This window comes from Mauremys reevesii, linkage group 8 (genome assembly GCF_016161935.1).
Source record: "Mauremys reevesii isolate NIE-2019 linkage group 8, ASM1616193v1, whole genome shotgun sequence".
NCBI lineage: Eukaryota > Metazoa > Chordata > Testudines > Geoemydidae > Mauremys > Mauremys reevesii.
The window spans coordinates 91,309,192-91,329,242 of NC_052630.1; the positions used below are offsets into that span (position 1 = coordinate 91,309,192).

General features: G+C 43.1%; 1 protein-coding gene across 2 annotated transcripts in view; it reads right to left on the bottom strand.

Annotated features, from left to right (window-relative positions):
• Nucleotides 1–2,374: 2,374 nt before the first annotated feature.
• Nucleotides 2,375–20,051, bottom strand: part of CACHD1 (cache domain containing 1) — a 189,310-nt gene continuing 171,633 nt past the window's right edge. The window contains exons 20-27 of one of the 2 annotated variants that reach the window (XM_039486225.1): nt 18,210–18,370; nt 17,031–17,117; nt 16,692–16,808; nt 15,444–15,595; nt 15,086–15,247; nt 13,950–14,027; nt 12,308–12,409; nt 2,375–4,039 (exon numbers count right to left, since the gene is read on the bottom strand). In XM_039486225.1, coding sequence (XP_039342159.1) covers nt 3,801–4,039; nt 12,308–12,409; nt 13,950–14,027; nt 15,086–15,247; nt 15,444–15,595; nt 16,692–16,808; nt 17,031–17,117; nt 18,210–18,370 — 1,098 coding nt within the window. In that variant the 3' untranslated portion in view covers nt 2,375–3,800. The remainder of the gene's footprint in view (nt 4,040–12,307; nt 12,410–13,949; nt 14,028–15,085; nt 15,248–15,443; nt 15,596–16,691; nt 16,809–17,030; nt 17,118–18,209; nt 18,371–20,051) is intronic. The other variant, XM_039486226.1, reaches the window with a different exon arrangement.

The following is a 20,051-nucleotide window of genomic DNA, read 5'->3' on the forward strand; positions in this document are numbered from 1 at the left end:
CTCCTCAAGTTATGTAATAGCAGAAGCTTCGGCTATTCTCATTATTGCAAGCACATATCAGGTGTCCTTCTCCATAGGAACTGGGCATACTGTAAATGGTTAAGAATAAAAACAACAAAACAGGGATTACATACACACACCATGACCCCTTGCAGTTCAGCAACCTTCAAGGCTGATTGCTGGGGTTTTAGATTAAGCAACTAGCAGAAAGCCTGGACAAAGAGATATGTCATAGAATGCTTCCTCAATGCAGCTTAGATGTATTTCTGACAGAAGCAACTTCCAGAAACTAAGGCTTGCTACTGAGAACACACTGCTGTCTGTTCCTATCCACATGTTAGCAGGCAACGTTTTAACTTAAAAACACAACTAGGTAAAATATTTCAGTTAAAAAAATTAGTAATTTACTCTCCACTAAGTGGTGTAAGTGTTATTAATCTGTTTTCCTTTATGCTGTCTGCATTCACACACATCAATAAAACAATTATATATTATACATAGATTTCCAGTTGAAGCTATTAAAATGTTACAGTGGATACACTGCTCATAAATATGACAGTACAAGATTAATAAATTTGTAGGTACATTCTGTAAATAATATTGTTAGTTTAATTAGGGCTTTACTTACGTGGCCTCTTTCTGATGTGAAAGTAGAATTAATTATATTGTAAAAATAGAAAGGATTAAAGAAATGTTGTATGTACCTTTAAGCAGAAATAAGAAATGTTAAAATACAGGTGCCAGGAAAAGAAACATTAGGCATAAACAATGGTGCTAATGGAGAAACATTAACAGAAGATCGGTAATAGTTAGTAAGGAAATAAGATATGCATGTCTAACCCAGGTAAACTTATTGTTATCTTGCTAAGTTCTCTCCCTTTTATCTGTATAAATAAGATAGTTTGTGTCTTGCATGGTGCTCACATTATCTGGGTGTCATTAGCAGAGCGCTGTGCTAATAAAACAGAGCGGTCTGACAAACTGTGAGTCCTGAGTCTAACTTTGACACTGATAACGAAAAAGAGCCACATCCTCAGCTGGTGTAAATCAGAATGTACTTCAGTGGAGCTATATTAATTACACCAGGTGTGGATCTGGCCAATTGTATTTTTTTCTTTCATTTCCATTTATACTACTGCAGACGTAAAGAAAACTATTCTGTTATAACTCAAACTAAAGGACTGGGGGGAAAGGTAGTATACTCCATTAGTTCAAGAGCCTCTCCTAAGGACTTGTCTACATGGGGAAGTTAGTGTGACATAAGCTAGCATGTGATGTGACATAAGCTAGCATGTGAATTTGGAATACCATCGCTATTCTGCACTAACCCCCTGCATGGATACTTTTGTTTCACACTGAGTGCCTTTTTGTGACTTAGATTAATCCACTTTAAAGTGGACTAAAATGAGAGCTCTGTAGGGGTACTACAGGATTGGATAATTACTTAAGAGTAACTACAGGATTGTGCTTAATATATAGTACAAACCATTAGCAAAACCTTTTGCAATTTTTATTTCAGCAATTTCCATCTTTGAAGGCTTAAAATTTCTTGCTTCTTAATCAGGGCCACCCAGAGGATTCAGGGGGCCTGGGGGGCGGAAGGACTCCCTGCCACCGAATTGCCGCCGAAGACCTGGAGCAGAAGAAGCTCCGGGGGCCTGGGCTCCGCGCGGAGCAAATTGCCCCACTTGCCCCCGCCTCTGGGTGGCCCTGTTCTTAACTACATATGCTTTTTGTTTTGCCTAATGCTAATGCTGAGATGGCATATTTTCCCTTTCCCTTAGCAAATATGAAAAGAGTAGTAGCTCATTGCCCATGAGCCAGGTATTACCGTTGATTCTCACTGACAACTCCCAGTAAGTTGGGCACAGAGATCAAAGATATTCTGTGCTCCAAAAGGAGAAACAAGATTCTAGCATGAACATCTCAAAAACATGAACAGGATTTAATATCTTTCAGGAACTGCCTGCTCAGAACTCCCCCACTACCCATAAAACCAGCAATAAACAGCAAAGCAAGCACAACCACATTTTCAATATCTTCTTTTTTCTATACGCTGTTATTATTGGCCAAGGTAAGCTTGCATTGTGCTTGAACTTTCCCAGATTCACTGTTCAAAGTAGTTACAAACAGGGCTTCTTAAAATAGATTTTTAAAACAAATACTGTAGACTGCACGTAAAACTTAAGCCCATCAGAACTAGAGAGAGAACCATCGAAATAAGAGTCCTGACTGTCAAGATGTTTACAGAACTTTCCTTTGAGATTCCCATTCAGCCACAGAATGAGAGGGAAATGAAAGAGAACAATCTGAGTTCAACCATAAGTAATTCACAGAACTATACTTTATACAGTTTATTTCACTAGAGATTGAAATTTTATACATAGTATAAAGGGGTATCCTGATATCACACGTATACTTACTTTACTGTACTGTTTATGAACCAATTTTTTTACATAATACAGTATTAAGTACCCTATTCATTAAAACGGTATTCAGAAATCTTTAAAAAAAATCCCTACATAAATGGATGTTTATCATATGCACAGTGCAAGAATGTTTGTATAACATTTTAATCACACAATGTGAATCTAAAATACAACACTGTGATTTAAAACTAATTTAAAATTATGATGCCCCATGTTGTATTAGCGAGACTTGATTAATCCCTGCATGAATCACAAAGCAGTATTGAATTCCAGATAAACAGCAGCAGTTTATAATTATGATTTCAACAGAAACCTTCTGTAACAACCTGAATTTTACAATGTGTTTTACCACCTTCTGGTTTTGCCAATGGTCTAAGGAGACAGAGAAATGGGATGTATTTCATTTTGGAATTCTTTGATCGTTAATGCAGTTCAAACTGTATTATTACAGTGAAGGGAATCCTGTCCCAGATCTTGAGGGCCTTTAAGGGTGGTCAGAGATGTAAAGACAGGGAGAATATTTAGTGCTTTGGTAGGGAAGCAGAGGATTCTTCCCTTTTGCAAATTTAAAAAAAACTCAACCTATTACAAATCAGGTGGTAAAATTTACACAAAACGACTGTGGCTAGAAAACATGTAAACAAATCAGAGAGTGATTCTTCATTTTCCCTTTTTGCAAAGTGGGGCTGTGGATGAATATCAGCTGATAAGAAACAGACGCCTTCCTTGGAAGAATGACTTCACCATCACACAGAATGTATGCTGTCCTTGTCAATAGTCACTAATGTGTTTTTCCCCTCCCCCCAAAGTCCATGAATGTTTCAAGTTCAATAAATAGTAGAAAAATAATCCTTTACTTAAAAATCTTGAGATGCATTGTCCCAGGTCCGACACAGCAATTGTAAGAGCAATGTACTTTCTAAAAAACAAACGGAAACCTCAAAAAACCCATTTCTGTATCCAGCACCTTTTTTGTCTCTGGCTGCACAGATTTATACTCTTCCAGTTAAGGAAAGTAAAACATCTTCATCTTCTTTGAGCTCTCCCTTCTCTTGGCTCAGCTTAACAGGGTTCCTTAAAGCTTCAGTTACTGTATAAACTTTTATCCCTGTGTTTGGAGGTCTAACAGGCCTCCCGCTGCATTTTATTAAAATGTTATGGCAGGTCCATTCATCATGCTCCTTTTCCCTCTATTCCAGAGCCAATATTACATTTTGTAAATGTAAATGTTGTGTGCATGTAACAGTTTTTTTAGGAAGGTAGTTAAACCACTCCTGGTAAAAGCACAACCACAAAGCTCCCCATTGCTGTATGGATCGTTGCTAACAAACCACATTTCTTTTGTCATCTTTTCCCAAAGAATGAAGTGTATTAGCATTCCGCATCCACAGTGTGCACTGTGACTGCCGCCTGTAAGTGGTGGCTGTGATGAAGAGTTGGATGGTGCAACCTGTAGTGGTGAAACTTATGACTCAAGAGTGCAGCTGTTTGAGGTGGGGTATCCAGATCTAAATCTTCATCATGGTTTCCAATGTCAACACCAGCTGATAGTGGATCATTATTGCATGGAGGATTTTCACTGTCTTCCTGAGGACTCATAGTGCTATAGCCTAGAACACAACACAAAACCAGTAAGAACAGATGGTCTAGGGCAAAAGGCCCAACATTTCAAGGTACTGAATGCCCCAAACCCATTAAGATCAATGGAGGAACTCAATAATTTACAGAATAGGGCCCAACAAACAAAGTTTTAAAATAAAGACACACAGTAGACAATCTTGTACAGTTTTAAAATAATTCCTTTCTCCCTGCTTTTAAATAGCCTCTTGGCAGCCTCACTTTGAAATATCTGGTTCCCTACCAAACAAACCAACCAACCTATCTTACCTACTGGCATTTATTTAAAAATATACAATAAAGAAGAAGTATGGTATTGGAGGCAAAAGCCTTAACAATTATTTGGACTTTGCAAATAGATAAGGAACAAAAACTAGGTTAAATTTGAGCTACACTCTTTAAATTGAACATTATTCCCATTCCTAATAAACTAAAACATCCTTAGAAAAGTCATCAACTATTCTAATGGTAAATACTTCACATTGTCTCTGTATGATTTTTTAAAATGATATATATATTTAAAATGAAAAAGGTCCTTGCAGATGAAAGTGTTTTATTTTCAAAGTTCTGGGATTTTTGTAAAAAAATATTACAGAACTTTCCTTAAAGTTTCAGAAGTAACAGAATATTAACATTCTGATGAATCTACTGCCAGCATCCATCAGTACTTACCTATGAGCTGCTCTGCTCAGATTTGTGTGACAGCCAAACCAATCTGCTTGTAGACAGCTGAGTAGAAATGTTTTGTAACTAAATATATACATATCTATATCTATCTACACACACACGCACAGTGTTGAAGAGTTACATCTAGTGAATCCATAAGAAAGTACTTAAAATGGATTAATTGAGCCAAATCCTGCAGACCCTTTTCTGGCTAAAATCTCATGAAATTAAATGACTACAGCAGGGAGACAGAGGGAAATACTCTGAAATCTTGCCTGATCTCAGACAAGTGCCACAGCATATCTACTGCAAAACCCTTAAAGCAGCCTGGTATGCCTGTGTTCAAGGTACCGCATGCATCCTTGCAACTGATCAGACTGGATATCTTACAAGAATATTAATTTGGTCCACCAAGAAAGGAAGATAATCAAAATACATCTTATATCACCTAACTCCTAAAAAGGCTTTCATATCATGCAGCTAGTTTAATCTAGAATAACAAAAGTGAGTTTTAGTTTGGTCATGGCATTTTCTGAACTTCATTTATGTGCTGTAACTATGAGAACAGTATTACAGTTCTGAAAACAAAATCCACAAAAAATAGAAAATTTAGTTCTCTGCTAAACGAGGGCTTATGTTTTGTTACCTTTCAACTGTTTTAGGGTCTTGAGACTAACGTAAATTAGTTGCAAAACTGGTTACAGGACTGTTAAAAAATATAGTTTAATGCTATTGATTTCACCATGTATTTGCTGTGTGGTCTAGCAACTTCTGTCCAGCTGTTTTGCATTTCTTCTACATGAAAAATCTCTCTTATTTCTTTGAGAGAAGAGATACTGAATTGTATGTGACTCAAGTTGTTAAACTGCAAATCTTTCACATATATTAAGGTGTACAACTGTCTTTTCCACTGTGTTGCTGCTTTAGACATTGATAATAAAGCTTCACACATACTTAGTACTTTTTATCTTCATGGACTTTACAAATATTAAATAACTTAGACTCAGCACTCAAGTGAGATAGACTAGCAACATTTTATAAACGAGGATATTATGGCCAGGTCTACACCTAATAATTAGGTCAACCTAGCTATATGGCTCAGAGCTATGAAAAAATTCGCACTCAATGCGACTTAGTTGGGTCAATGTAAACTCCACTGTAGACGCAATTAGATCGAGAGAAGAATTATTCTGTCAACCTAGCTGCTACCTCTTGGGGTAGGTCCATACTTACCGCGCGGGTCGACGCGGTGAGTTCGACTTCTCGGAGTTCGAACTATCACGTCTAATCAAGACGCGATAGTTCGAACTCCCCACGCGCTCCGGTCGACTCCGGAACTCCACCACCACGAACGGCGGTGGCGGAGTCGACCTTGGAGCCGCGGAGTTTGACCCCGCCGCGTCTGGACGGGTAAGTCAGTCAAACTAAGGTAGTTCGACTTCAGCTACGCTATTCGCGTAGCTGAAGTCGCGTACCTTAGTTCGACCCCCTCCCCCTAATGTAGACCAGACCTTGGAGAGATGGATTAATTACATTGGCGAAAAAACCTTCTCCATTGACGTAGGGAGTGCTACCATGGCACAGCTGCATTGCCGTAGCTGCGCTGCTGTAGTGTAGACATATCCTGAGGCTCAGAAAGGTTCACTCACTTGTGCAAGGTCACCTGGGATGTCAGGGGCAGGTCCGGGGTTAGAACTGGAGGGTTACAGGGGACACAGAAGATAACTATGGGGCTGGGAAGCAGAGGTAGAGGGCAGAGCAGGAATAAGCAGCAGAGCTCCCAGATAGACCACCCGGACCTCACAGCCCTGCTGGAGAGTGCCTGGTTCCCTGGCCCAATGGGCAACCGAACTCTACTCCCAGGCAACCCCTCCCATTCCAAAGAGAACACTGTTTTTGTTATCTGTACGACTGGTACTTTTTATGACTGTTGAATTCCCTCTCTGAGAAGATACAGACCAAGAGTAGTGAAAAGTGACTAATGATTTTGGCTGCCTCAATTTTTGGATTCTCAAACTGACCTTTGAAAATCAGGGTTCTCTAAAGGTGTGTCACCTTCGGCACCTGAAATCACTCGTTACTTTTCACAATCTGAGTCATAGTGTCCCTTTAGCTGAGAAAGAACAGGATGATGATGGAGAATCTGGTCTCTCCTATCTGCGATGAAGCTATGGATATCTAAAGAGGAGGTTACTTACCTGTAACTGGAGATTCTTGAGATGTGTGGTCCCTACCTGTATTCCACTGTGAGGTTACGCATTCGCACCACACGCTCAGGGTCAGAGAGTTTTGACAGCAGTGCTGTTGGTCCGCGCAAGTGCCCTGGCTTGCTTTGTGCTTCCGACTGAGGCAATTTTGCTCCCCCTTGCTTGTTGATATAGAACGCAGTTACAGTGTTGTCCGACATTATCAGGATGCGGTGAGAGTGGATGAATGGGAAAAAAACCCTCATATGCTTCCTTACAGCCCAAAGTTTCAGGACATCAGTGTGCACGCCCTGGACTCTTGGGGTGTCCATGTCCCTTGCGTGGTAGTGTGGTTGTCCACGTAAGCTTTCCAGCCTAGTCGAGATCCGACGGTAATGACAGTTTTGTCTGGAGAAGAGGGGGGACACCCATACATACATGATAAATGTTTGTCCACCACTGGAGGGAAGGACAGTATGTCGCTGGGAACTGTGAAGGGAAGATTCATAGATGACTTGGTGAGGACACTGACTGTAGTCTTGCTTGAAGATAACGAAGATGGAGTTTCACGAATGGAGTGATCTATGGGCATGAGGCCATGTGGACAGGCATGCCTTGCTCATCACTTGAGGGTTGCTCATAATGCGAGCTAATGATCTCGTTCATAGTCTGGAACCTGTCTGTGGGCAGGTAAGGCTTGCAGTAATAGAGTTCAAAGTTGCCCCAATGAAATCCACAGATTGTGTGGGGGTGAAGACAGACTTTTTGATGTTTACACTGACTCCCAGAGAGGTGAGGAGGCGGAGGATCATAGAAATAGATGTGTGGCCTCTTGGTAGGATCTGGCAGTGAGCAGCCAGTTGTTGAGGTACAGGAAAAAAAGTAGGCCATTATGTCTGACATGAGCAGCCACCACTGAAAAATACCTTTGAATACCCTGGGGACGGTAGCTATCCCGAATGGTAGCACTCTATATTGCAAATAGTCAGATCCCACCATAAATCTGAGAAAGTGTCTGTGGGCGGGACGAACGTCTATGTGAAAGTAGGAGTCTTTTATATCGAGAGCCATGAACCACATGCCTTTATCTAATGATGAAATTATCGCTGCCAACATGACAGAAATCTGAGCTTGTGGATGAAGCAACTGAGATGACAGAGCTGGAGGATTGGTCTTCACCCGCCTTTCTGGTTGGGTATGAAGAAGTACGGAGAGTAAAATCCCATTCCATGATATTGTGGTGGAGGAACATGTCCCTCACTGCAGTAAAGAGCTCACCTCTTGGGTGTGAATACTGTCACGAGAGTGGTCCCCGAAGAGATGGGTACAGGGGTTTTTGAGGAGGTAGCGTCACAAACTCGATTGTATAGCCATAGTGGATGATGTTCAGCACTCACCTATCTATCGTACTCCAGGTGTCGAAAAAGAGCGCTAGACGACCCCCAAATGGAGTAGTGCGGTTGTGAGGTGTTAAGCTTATTGGTTCACGGATGTCGAGCTCGCATCTAAAATATCTCCTGGCTGAGGGTTGAGATTGAAATGTCGAGGCCATAGCAGGAGGCGTGGGAAAGAGGGACCTTTGAACCGTTTTTTTTTTCTTTTAAGTGATGGTTTGGATGGTCTTTGGTGGTGAAAGTCTTGGCACCTATACTGTGGTGTGGTTGACTGGTGATGAAACTTCCTTTTGGGGGCAGGTGTATAAATGCCCAGTGATTGAAGGGTGGCCCTAGAATCCTTGAGGGTGTGTAGGGAATTGTCTGTCTTCAAGAGGTGGGATTCAGCAAAGGGGAGGTCCTCAATGGTGTTCTGGATCTCCCTGGGGAATCCTGAAGAATGGAGCCAGGACTCCCTTCGCATAATGAGGATCATAGCCATGACCCTAGAGGAAGTATCAGCCGCATCAAAGGCAGTTCTGGCTATTAATTTACCTTCCTCAATGAGAGCTTGGAAATAGGTACAGTCCTACTGTGGGAGACTGCTGGTGTATTCCTCAAACAGCATAACTGAGGAAATCATATTTAGCCAATAGCGCTTGATAATTGGCTATCTTGAATTGTAAACTGGAGGATGAGAAACCCTCCCTCCCAGTAGGTCTAAGCACAGGCACTGACTTGTATTTTTACTGGTGGGCACTCCACCTCTTCCCCAAGGCCCCCCTCTTGCTCCATCTCTTCCTGCCTTCTCCCCCGAGGCCCCACTCTCCCTGCCCACTGTTCCCTCCTCTCTGTCCCTCCCTTCCCCAGTGCATCCCAACTGAACAGCTGATTGGCAGCCAGCCCAGGGGGCCCTGCCACACAGAGATCCTGGGGACTGGAACCAGTGTGGCTGATGGGTGCTGAGCACCCCCTATTTTTTTCCATGGGTGCTTGAGCCCCAGAGCACCCAAGTAGCTGGCACCTCTGGGTCTAAGCATTTTCCTTTTTAACTACTGGCATAAAACTAGGATTTTGCTGCTTGGATCTTTTGGAAGCAGCCTGAACCACCAGAGAATTGGGAGGTGGGTGGGAAAATAGAAATTCTGAGCCTTTAGCTGGTACACGATAGGCTCTCCACACCCTTGAGGGTAGGAGCACAGGTGGCAGGAGTGTGCCACACCATTCTAGCCAGCTCCTTGTTGACATGGAGGGCAAATCTTGTGAGCGTTGAGGTATGGAGGATGTTTCAAGAGCTTGTGTTGAGAGTCTTGGATTTCCTCTAATGGGATCTGAAGTTCCCCAGTGACTGTGCAGCAGGTCTTGGAATTGCTTGACGTCATCCAAGGGAGAAGGAGATGTCAAAGTCACTGCTTTCTCCAGTGATGATGATGGTAGTTTAGTCAGTTCCGGTGGAACCACTGGAACCAGAGCATAGTATTCTCCTCTGTCGTCAGATCTGGGGGCAAGTTTGATGGTTCCCTTGGAAGGGAAGCAGGAGGCGACTCTCTAGAGAACTCAGGAGGAGGATACTGGTCCCAGGGTCCTCAATATGGCCAGTTGGAGAGATCAATGGGTGCTCGTGGAGGTCCCATGCCAATGACTCAGAGGCAGATGTGGCGGTGGCTGTTCCCAGGGTCATGCAAGTCTTTTGGGAAATGGGTAAGGGCAGTATGGGAGAGGCAGTTCTTCCAGTGGGTCTGAATCCCCCACGGAAGAAAAGGCTGACTGGATTCCAATGGTGGCAACACTGGTGCTGCCAGAGACATGTATGTTATATGTGGTGGGGGTACTGCAGGGAGATCTCTCAGGGGAGATGAGTTCTCTGGGGACTGAAGGTCCCGATGGAGTGGGGGGATTCTGGATCTGGGAAAGCAAAAACGTCTTGTAGCGCAGCCATGGATCCGGATCTCCCATGAGTGTGAGGGATTCTATCTGTTTGGGCCGCTGGAGCTGGTGCCGAAGCTGGTATCTGGTGGTGGTGGTCAGACTTCACTGGTATTGGGAGGGTCCTGGGTCTTGTGAGGAGCCGGGGACAACAGTACCAGTGGGGGCCATTCTGGAGGTGGTGCAACCCAATGTTTCTGACCTTTCTTCTCATGCCTAAAGGACTTAGGACGTCCTAAGTCCTCATGAGCAGAGCTGGTGGACGGAAAGTCCGATTTTTCTGATGTTGACTTAGAGGAAGACTTAGTCCCATGTTTATAGCAATGCTTCCTAATATCCTGACTGAGCCCTGCCATGGGGTCTGTAGTAATGGATTCACTGGCACCAGAGTCAGACTTTGTAGCGGGAGGGAAACTCCTTACTGAATCAGGCTGATGAACGGGGAGGGTGGTTCCTGGCCTAGGTCCAATTGGGGTCTCACGGCCATATCCATGAGATATTTATAGAGGCAAAGAGCCTGCTCTTTTTGGGTATGGCTGGGGAAGGACTGACAGATACTGCACTGAGCTTCTCCCATGTAGTATAGGCAGTGTTGATGGTCATCACTGACCGAGAAAGATGGCGGGCAGAAGGTACAGAGTTTGAAGCCCAGAGCTTTGGGCATAGTGCGGTAACCAAATGGGTACGGAAAGGTGGTTACTCCATAACCTCTAAAATGACTAAAACTATTAAAAACTGGTAAAACTACTAATCTACAAATTATTTAAGAATTAATAGAACTATTTACACCTATTTATTTAGAATGATGTCAGAGATGAGGACACTGAAGGTTCCGACCCAGACCATACAATGGTGAGAAGGAACTGAAGAGGCGGTTGGTCCGCCCTGCCCTTTACCACCTTAGTAGGAAGCACAAAGAGAGCCAGGGACCAGGGTGCATGGATGGACCAACACACACTGCTTTCAAAACTCTCCAACTCCAGGCACATGGTGTGTATGCATAACCTCACAGTGGAATACAATAAGGACCATCACTCGCAGAAGAAATTAAGTAATATGTATCTTTAAAGAGCTGGGCAGGAGATTACCCCTGCCTACACGCTGTCAAGGCAGATAGTGAGGACTTTCTAGGAGTGTAAGATATCAAACTCTAATAATACAAAAATCAGATGTAGTAACATAACGAGTCTGATTTAAACACAATAAAGATGACATTTGGCTACTGCCAACACCCCGGCAGACAGCCTTGTCTACCCTTGACTTAACTTACACTGAGTCTTCCTGATGGGTCAATAACTTGATACAGATCTAATTGCTCTAAAGACTTAAAAAGAGTTAGCCACCTGTTTTTCAGAGTGGAAAGAAATATGACGACAAAATGATAACCCCCCAAAAGGGTTGACAATGGAAATGTCATCAGACACTAAATGACACTAGCACAAACACCATTACAACAAATATAGTTAACGGTCATCTTTTAAAAGTTGACTTGCACATAAAATGTCCTCCCACTGCAGCAGTATGTGCTGAATGCCCAACAGAAAGGCTAAGGGAGTATTTGACCCCATGTCTAGTCCAGGCTTAGTTTAGCCTAGCTACAGAAGACACACAGCAGATATTACTAAAGTGGAGAGGTAGTTTTATAAAAAGCTGTGAAGGTCACCTTTAAGAGAAGAGTGCCAGCTTCACAGCAAAGGGCATGGAATTAGTTCTCTGCTGTCATCAAGAAAATAAACTTTACCTCTTTGAATGGTTTTTGAGATGCTGAATTAACTGTCAGGCTTGGCCATGGGAAAATGGTGTGGCAAACTTGGTAACTTTTTTTATCTGTTTGAATTCCAGTTAATCAGACATCCAACAAAACTAACACTATATAAGAATAAGATGCAGAGGATGGGGCATTAAGCTAAATAGCTCATATTATAACACTGCTCTCTCAAAAATAGCTTCATTGCTGGACAGTGTCATGCATACAGAGACGTCAAAATTGTTTAACTATGAAGCAATAAGGAGCAAAGATTTTTTTTTGGGTCTGGCCTTATCCCCCTATGTTGCCAAACACCTGAAACAAGCTGAGAATGCAGAGTCATTGGGGGTTTAAAGGTCTTACCGTGATCGCTCTCTGTTCCCGATCGCCCCCAGTACCGACGTCTACGTTCTGGACTGTGTGCGTGCCGCTCAATTACAGCTGCTATAAACCGAGTGTTGCTGACTAGGAAAGAAAAGGGAGCAGGGTTTGTTTTAAACAGAGTGTTTTTATTAAGTTATATTAATGGAGCAATTCAATAACAAGGAATCAGACATGTTTTATAAACTACTTCTTTCAAATGCTGCTATGAAATTCTTATAGGGATTATGAGCTTCCACATCACAGAAATGATGGGACAAAGGTTTGCTGAGAAGTGCATGTCCTCGTCCAGTGCTGAGAGCAGGATGAACATAAATCTGATTTACCCCACTGTCTGCTTTGATTAATGAACGTTTTGAAGGTTCCCTGTAGCAATGCCAGAACACAGAGACCTAGGAGGCATCTAAAGCCTGCAAACATTTAAACTGAAAAGCAAGACAGACTCACATGAGCTATATTAGTATCAATGGATACAAGCTGCATAACTCAGATCCAGCTGGTTTTTGAATCCTTGACGTTCAGATCTTGAATTTTGATTCAGCTCATTTTAAGGACAGGGCCACATGGGAAATTCTGATCTCTCCCAAAATCCAGTGGCCTTGGGCCCATCACTATACAATAATTATTATACACAGTAGTACAGTCATAACTGAACAGCAAAGAACTAAGTGAAAACAGGATTTATTGATTTTTCATTTAACACTCTTGTTGAACTGAAGCTAGGAATTAAAGGGCCAGATTGTGCCTACTCCTTCCAAGGCTGCTCATGGGCAGGAGCTTACACACCCCATGCAGTCATAACTGCAGTCCCTCAGCATTCTAAAAGCCATTCCCAGACCTGGTTGGGCCACAGAGGGGGGCCCCCCCACTACAGAAAGGATGTGGACAAATTGAAGAGAGTCCAGCAGAGGGCAACAGAAATGATTAGGGGGCTGGGGCAAATGACTTATGAGGAGAGACTGAGGGAACTGGGCTTATTTAGTCTGCAGAAGAGAAGAGTGAGGGGGGATTTGATAGCAGCTTTCAACTACCTGAAGAGGGGGTTCCAAAGAGGATGGAGCTCGGCTGTTCTCAGTGGTGGCAGATGACAGAACAAGGAGCAATGGTCTCAAGTTGCAATGGGGGAGGTCTAGGTTGGATATTAGGAAACACTGTTTCACTAGGAGGGTGGTGAAGCACTGGAATGGGTTACCTAAGGAGGTGGTGGAATCTCCATCCTTAGAGGTTTTTAAGGCCCGGCTTGACAAAGCCCTGGCTGGGATGATTTAGCTGAGGTTGGTCCTGCTTTGAGCAATCGTCCAACCCTAATCTTCGCTGATTCTATGAGAGCTTGCCACACTGTAATATGTGGCAGAACAGGCAAGCTCCCACTGCACACCAGTGGGTACTATATGGCCCAAAACTAAGAATATTTTTGGGGGGTGAGACTGAAGGACAGTAAGGGTTACAAACTAGGTCATTTAATACTTTGGCCCTGTTATTTTCCAGAGCAAAGCTCACACTGTCATATCAAGGTGTTAAGAGAAATGAAAAACCCTCCACACTATAGCAAGCCCAAGCAAGAAGCTCGCGAATCCTGAGCCTAATACTGGCACATTTTACAGTGACACAGCTCAGCACTTACTGATTCCTCTGTCTTCATGGCTGTCATCATCTCTCTCATCCCTATCATTCTCCAGGTTGGACATACGCACTGACATTTCTACACACCGTTACAAACAGAAAAATGCAACTGTTAAGTTGATCCAAAATTTTTCTCTTATTAACAACTGTCAGCCTGGTGGAGTGGTGGAAGCACTCTGCATTATCGTGCTGGAGTAATATGCTTTGGGAATGGGTTTGGGAATCCCTGTTTTGGGGCTGGCTGGGGACTAGACATACCAGGAAGAGGATATGCCAGGTACCCTTGAAAGGAATTGGCTTGAGTGATGCAGAAAGTTTAGTGAACAGGCTCAGACTGAGTCAGTATGGTCCAGTGGATAAAGCCCTGGATAGGGACTCAGGAAACCTGGGTTTTATTCTCAGCTCTGAGACTTGGGCAAATCACTTCCCCTTCCCATGCCTCTGTTTCCCCTACCACACTTTGTCTGGTTGACTACTTAGATTGCAAACCGGATTGCCCTGCCTCTCATTATTGGTACAGCGTCTAGTACAACAGAGTCCCAGTTTCAGTTGGAGCCTTTTTTAGTATTAGTGTATGACAAATAAATAAATAATAATAATTTTGCCCTTCATCCCTTCCTTTTGTAAGTAAAAGATGCCACAATGATGAATTTCTCTCAGAGTGCAAGTGAGGGAGAAAAGATACAACCAAAAAGCAGCCCCGGAGGAAGCATTTTGAATATTGTAATTCTAATAAACTGCTGGCAACAGCACTATTACTTGCTAGAAAACAATCTATTATTCAGAAGTTACAGGACTGGTATTAAGCTGGGTTTACTGCTTTAGCTCTAGGAAAGTCATATCCACAGCATCCTGAGACTTGTTTTAGCATTTTTTGTCCAGGTCTCCCCAAGGAGACAGCAAGTCTAGCTCTGTACCCAGCAGAGGGCAGTGGTACACAAGTACATTGGACAGTAAGTACATCAGTTATGTAAGGAGGGGAGTGGGAGATAAAATAGGAATCAGAAGAGAAGCAAGAATAAAGGATTCCCAAGGGATAAACCAAAAAATGATCTTTGAAACTAGGCAGAAGAATGTACGAAACAGCTGGATTTTTATCCTCACTGCTAATATCTCCCTCACAACTTATCAGCTCACCCTGTGCAGCAAGAGGTGACATATGCTGGTGACTCCTACGGTGGATCTGGTGACGATACGCGTATACTGCCAGAACGAGCACCATGATGCATCCCATAATACCTCCAGCTACAGGACCAACCGGAGCACTTTTTATCATGTTCAAAGTGACCACCTCATCTCCTTAAAAAACCCAAAAAACAATAAAAAACCAGAGCATAAATACATTGCAAAAAATTTAAATCAGCATTTCTCTAACATTAAAATAAACTCAAGGCTTCAGCACATGACTTTTGTGCACCTACATTGACGGTGTATGCAACAAAATACTGGCAGTTTAACAGTTAAATATATATCCTCATTAAAAGACCAGAATTACCTATCGCACCCATGTCATCCACGTAAGGGCTTTTAGCTCCCACAATGCCACCAAAGCATTCCTTCTGAGGTGCGCAGTAGGATTTATCCAGATGGGTCTTTCCATCGCTGTCCACCATACACCACTCGCAATCCAACACGCCAAAACAATCCCTGGAAGTGAAGAAAAAGACTGGCTTTACCTTAAAGAAAATCATTTTCGGTTGGGTGTATCTCAGTATATTCATAGTCACTAGACAACTTGGAACCAAAATCGTCCATAAAGCCTCACAGCTCTGACGACTGGCTACAGAAGTGTCATAAAGGTTTAAGTTACACAAGGTAAATCCTATGGGGAAAGAGCAGCTTTGTCATAAAGGGCCAGATTCACTGGCCTGCTCTCCCTCTTTCTGCACACTTAGGCAATGCTAAGGGAGAGCAGACCGCCTGAAACTCCTTGGCTGGAGACACTCTCAGCATGCAGGAATCCCCGCCTGGATCCTGTCTCTCTCTCTTCAAATGCCCCAGTGAAAGGGGTGTTTCGGCTTGGGAGGGGCACTGAGAAGGTGTGGTTGAAGCATGATGCACTCTGGCTTTATCCAGCTGATGGACTATTTCTTGGCGATCACAGCCAACCGGCACAAATCAGAGAAGTCCCCAGGCTGTTCTAACCAGTGTCAGGGGCAGAGAATCAGTGAGCTGAAACTGGCTCCCTGCCACTCCGCCTGCTCTGCCACACTCCACAAAACTGAGTGCCTCAGAGAATTTGGCCCTGATCTTTGCTAGCCATGACCTGAGCCACAAAGCCTACTACACTCATATCACAGTTTAAGTGACACATAGTTTATTTTTTGCTGACAGAAATCCTTGGTTAAGCAGTGCCTACTCCCAATGTTTCTATGACCACTCTCCTTTTAAGATTATCTGCTTCTCAAAAAGTGTAGGCAAATATTGTGGCACTTCCCCTCTAGCTGAGAGGTGGAATTCATTGTCCCTTCTACGGCTCATTTCTCCTCACATTGGTGCAGTCCACTAACTTCAATGTAGTCAAGATAGGGTGTCACTGAGGCTCTCAAATGCTGTTAATAGCAGATAGATGATTCAAACAGGAAAGTTTACTGCATGGTGGCATCAGGAACATGGCTGCAATTTTATAGCACTTCATTTATTTAGCGTCAAGGGAAGATTTGTCTGTATTAGAATAAATAACAGCTCCTAATAATTTCAAGCCCTGCACATATTTTCAGAGAGGGAAAACATTGCACTTTACCCACTCTCCAGCCTCTGATTACACCGCGTGTTAATACATTGTGGAAGAGCATCCTGTAGGCTAGGATCAATTGCTGTGAATGTCATCGGTTCCTGGTGGACTTCACAACTAGGATTCCTACATTGGGGAAAATAATTGAGATCATGTCACAAAAAAGAATTGCAGTATAGCCAATCAAAAAAATGAAACTTTGCTAAGTATAATCCAACTGTTTAATCACTCCATTCTACCGGGCACTGCATATATGGTAGCATGAGAAAGTAGTCCATATTCAAGGGTTATAACATTTAATACTCTCAATAACAATGTTACTCGAGTTTTAGAGATACTTGTTCTCACCTGCTTTCTGCATTGGTAAGGTTGCCAGTACATTCATTGACCTCTAGAGGGCATTCACAAGGGCATTCACATTCATTTTGTTCCATTCTTTAGAAAAAAGAAAAAATGGCCAGTTGCATCAATATAAACTGAAGTCCAAATCCTAATCCCAGCATACAGCCAGTGTTTTACATACCATGTACTGAAAAGACACCCGATTTGTAAGACTAAACTGGCTATTTATTAAGAGAACTATTTATTTACTAAGACACTGAAACTTCAGCTAACATACTGGCCTCATGTGCACTGGTTGACTTACTAGTGCCTTCTCCACATCTACCCTCCAGCAACCTGGGCTGTTCCCTCCAAGTTCCATTCAGGTTGCTGCAGCTGAGTCATTAGGAACTCATAGTCAGGCCAAGCATTAGGAACTCAGCTGGGAGAAAGGAACCCTCCCACCCCCATGTGGAACAACTCCTCTGCTCCTATTCTGAGTTGCAGATGAGGAGAATATCCCCAATGGACCTGTGGCGCTACTAGCCCTCTCCTTTTCACATTTCCCAAGCCCCTCAATGCCTAAGAAGCAGAGAAATCTCTTCCTCCCCCACCCCATAGCTCTCCAGGGTGATCACACACAGAGCTCCTTCCCTCCTCTGCAGCTTTATCACATTGTTTTTATTGTAGTCAAAACCCTTTGCAGGGACAGGGTGTGAAGGCAGTAAGCTTGGCACCTATGTGACAACCCATCATATTCCACACCCAAAGGCAAGTGTTAATAGGCTGTAAGGAAGGTCCTGTTTCTGCAAACACTCAGCCCTGGGAGTGACTTTGCCCCAGATGAGCACTCCCAGTCAGTTGAACTATTTGCAAGCAAAGTGATTCATATGCCTGAGTGTTAAACAAAAGGGAGCACTGGCAAACGCCAAGGAATGGAGGGGAAAATGGCTTTTTAAACTACTGTGGCACCATGAAAAAGAGCCTGATAAATCTGCAAACCCCTATAAAAGAGGAGCATAACCCTACTCATTACAAATAAAGTACATTTTATTTACGCAGGCACAATATTTGTTTTGTTCTGACACAGGAGTTGCACCGTACATGTTAGCTTAGCCTACAAAATGACCAGTGCTCTCGGTCTTCATTTGCAATAAAATGAAAACCAATACCTGCACTTGCCAATTCGTTTCAAATCACACTTACCTGTGACAGTTCAGACAGAGCCTGTCTACCATACTGCAGGCACAGAAAGCAAGAGAGTCACAGGTTTCATTGACTATTCCAACAAAGGCATTGGTTCCAGGTATTCTTGTCAGTCTGTATTTAGAACAGTGGCTGCCATGCACTAGGTTTGTCAGATCACCCTAGGGTGAAGCAAGGCATGTCAGAGATGTACTAGGAAACATACTACCTAGTGAGTTGAAATCTTTCCCCCTCCCCAAGCACATTTGTAGAACCAAAAGCTGAAGCAAAAACTATGAGGGAACATGAATGTAGCATGCCTTTTCTTCAGATAACAGGCATACAAATTCACTCATCAGCCTGCTTGGGAGACGAGCGAAACTGAGCCAGTACTGGATGACAAAGCACTTTCCTAAAGTTTAACGACATTTGTTTATCTTATAACATTATGATGTGCCATAATGGTCTCTAGTCTAGTATCCTGCCTGACAGCGGATAATACTTCATTCAAATAAATCTCTCCTCCCTTCCCTTCCCCATCATACCAATCAAGGATGTGCACACGGGGGTTGGGGGGGAGGCAAGCAGGGGCACGGCTCTCCCCTCTCCCTCCCCAATAGTGGTGGGGTCACAGAGTCTCAATGGCTCCTGGGGCCGCAGTGGGAACCGGCAGCTCCTCTGTCCCACAGGGCTGCAGTGGGAGCCAACAGCTCCTCTAGCCCCTGGGGCTGTGACGGAGGCACAGAATGTGCCCCCCGCAAAAGCAGTGAAATTTAAATTCCTGCACATGCCCCTGATGCCAATTGCCTGTTACCTTCACACAGAGATTCAGTTCTGGCTGGCAGGCACCATCACAAGTTGCTGACAACTTGCTGGCACATATACTATAAAAATATACTTCAGCTGTGAACTATTTGAAAAGCCAGAGCATTCCTGATTCTGACTCTCAGAATGCAATCTAAATTTGCTTTCTGTCCTCTGCATTTTCCTTTGCAACAAAACTCCTGCTCCCCTCAACCCCCCAACCCATTTTGCATTTCAACTGTAGGGAAAACATTAAAATCTATCCTGTTCTAACATAGATCCATTTAACTTGCCTGAGCTTTCAGTAAAAGTGTCAAGAAAATTTCTAATAACCCTAGAAAAGTGTGTTTAAACAACAGCTTTCTCTCACAGAGCCTAGAGTTTTTGACATTATTCCACAGTGATCTTGTACTGATGGATTTGTGACATGGTAGTCAGTACACTCCGCACAACAACATATGGCTGTCATGAATTTTATATAGACGAGGAGGGCGAGGTTTTCTCTTTTATTGGACCAACTTCTGTGGGTGAAAGAGAGACACTTTTGAGTGCCAAAGAGCCCAGTGTGTCTCTTTCACCAACAGAAGTTCGTCCAATAAAAGTGATTACGTCACCCACGTTATCTCTCTAATATCCTGGAACCAACACAGCTACAACAACACTGCAAACAAGAATATTAGATTACAGTCTGTTTGCAAGATAAAGAACAGGGGGAAGCTCTATATGAGACAGCATCACCCGTTTTTACCTGAGATTTTTAGAATACTTCAATTTGATAAATTATACTAAATGTATGTTGATGTGTTTTTTATTTTGTTACCTAATAGCTTCTCTCTAGCTAAGAGTGTAAAAGGCTCCAAATGAGACAGGTAGGAGTAAAGAGGAAGACCCCATCTGTGCACTAGGCTGTGACAACAGAGAGGGTTGGTGACTGGACATAAGGAGCTGGGATCCACTGCAGAAGAATCCAAAATACCCTTAATAAAAAGACAGGGAAAATAACTTCTCAGATCTCACTTCTGGGCTAGATTATCTAACGTTTGGCAAATACTCACATTC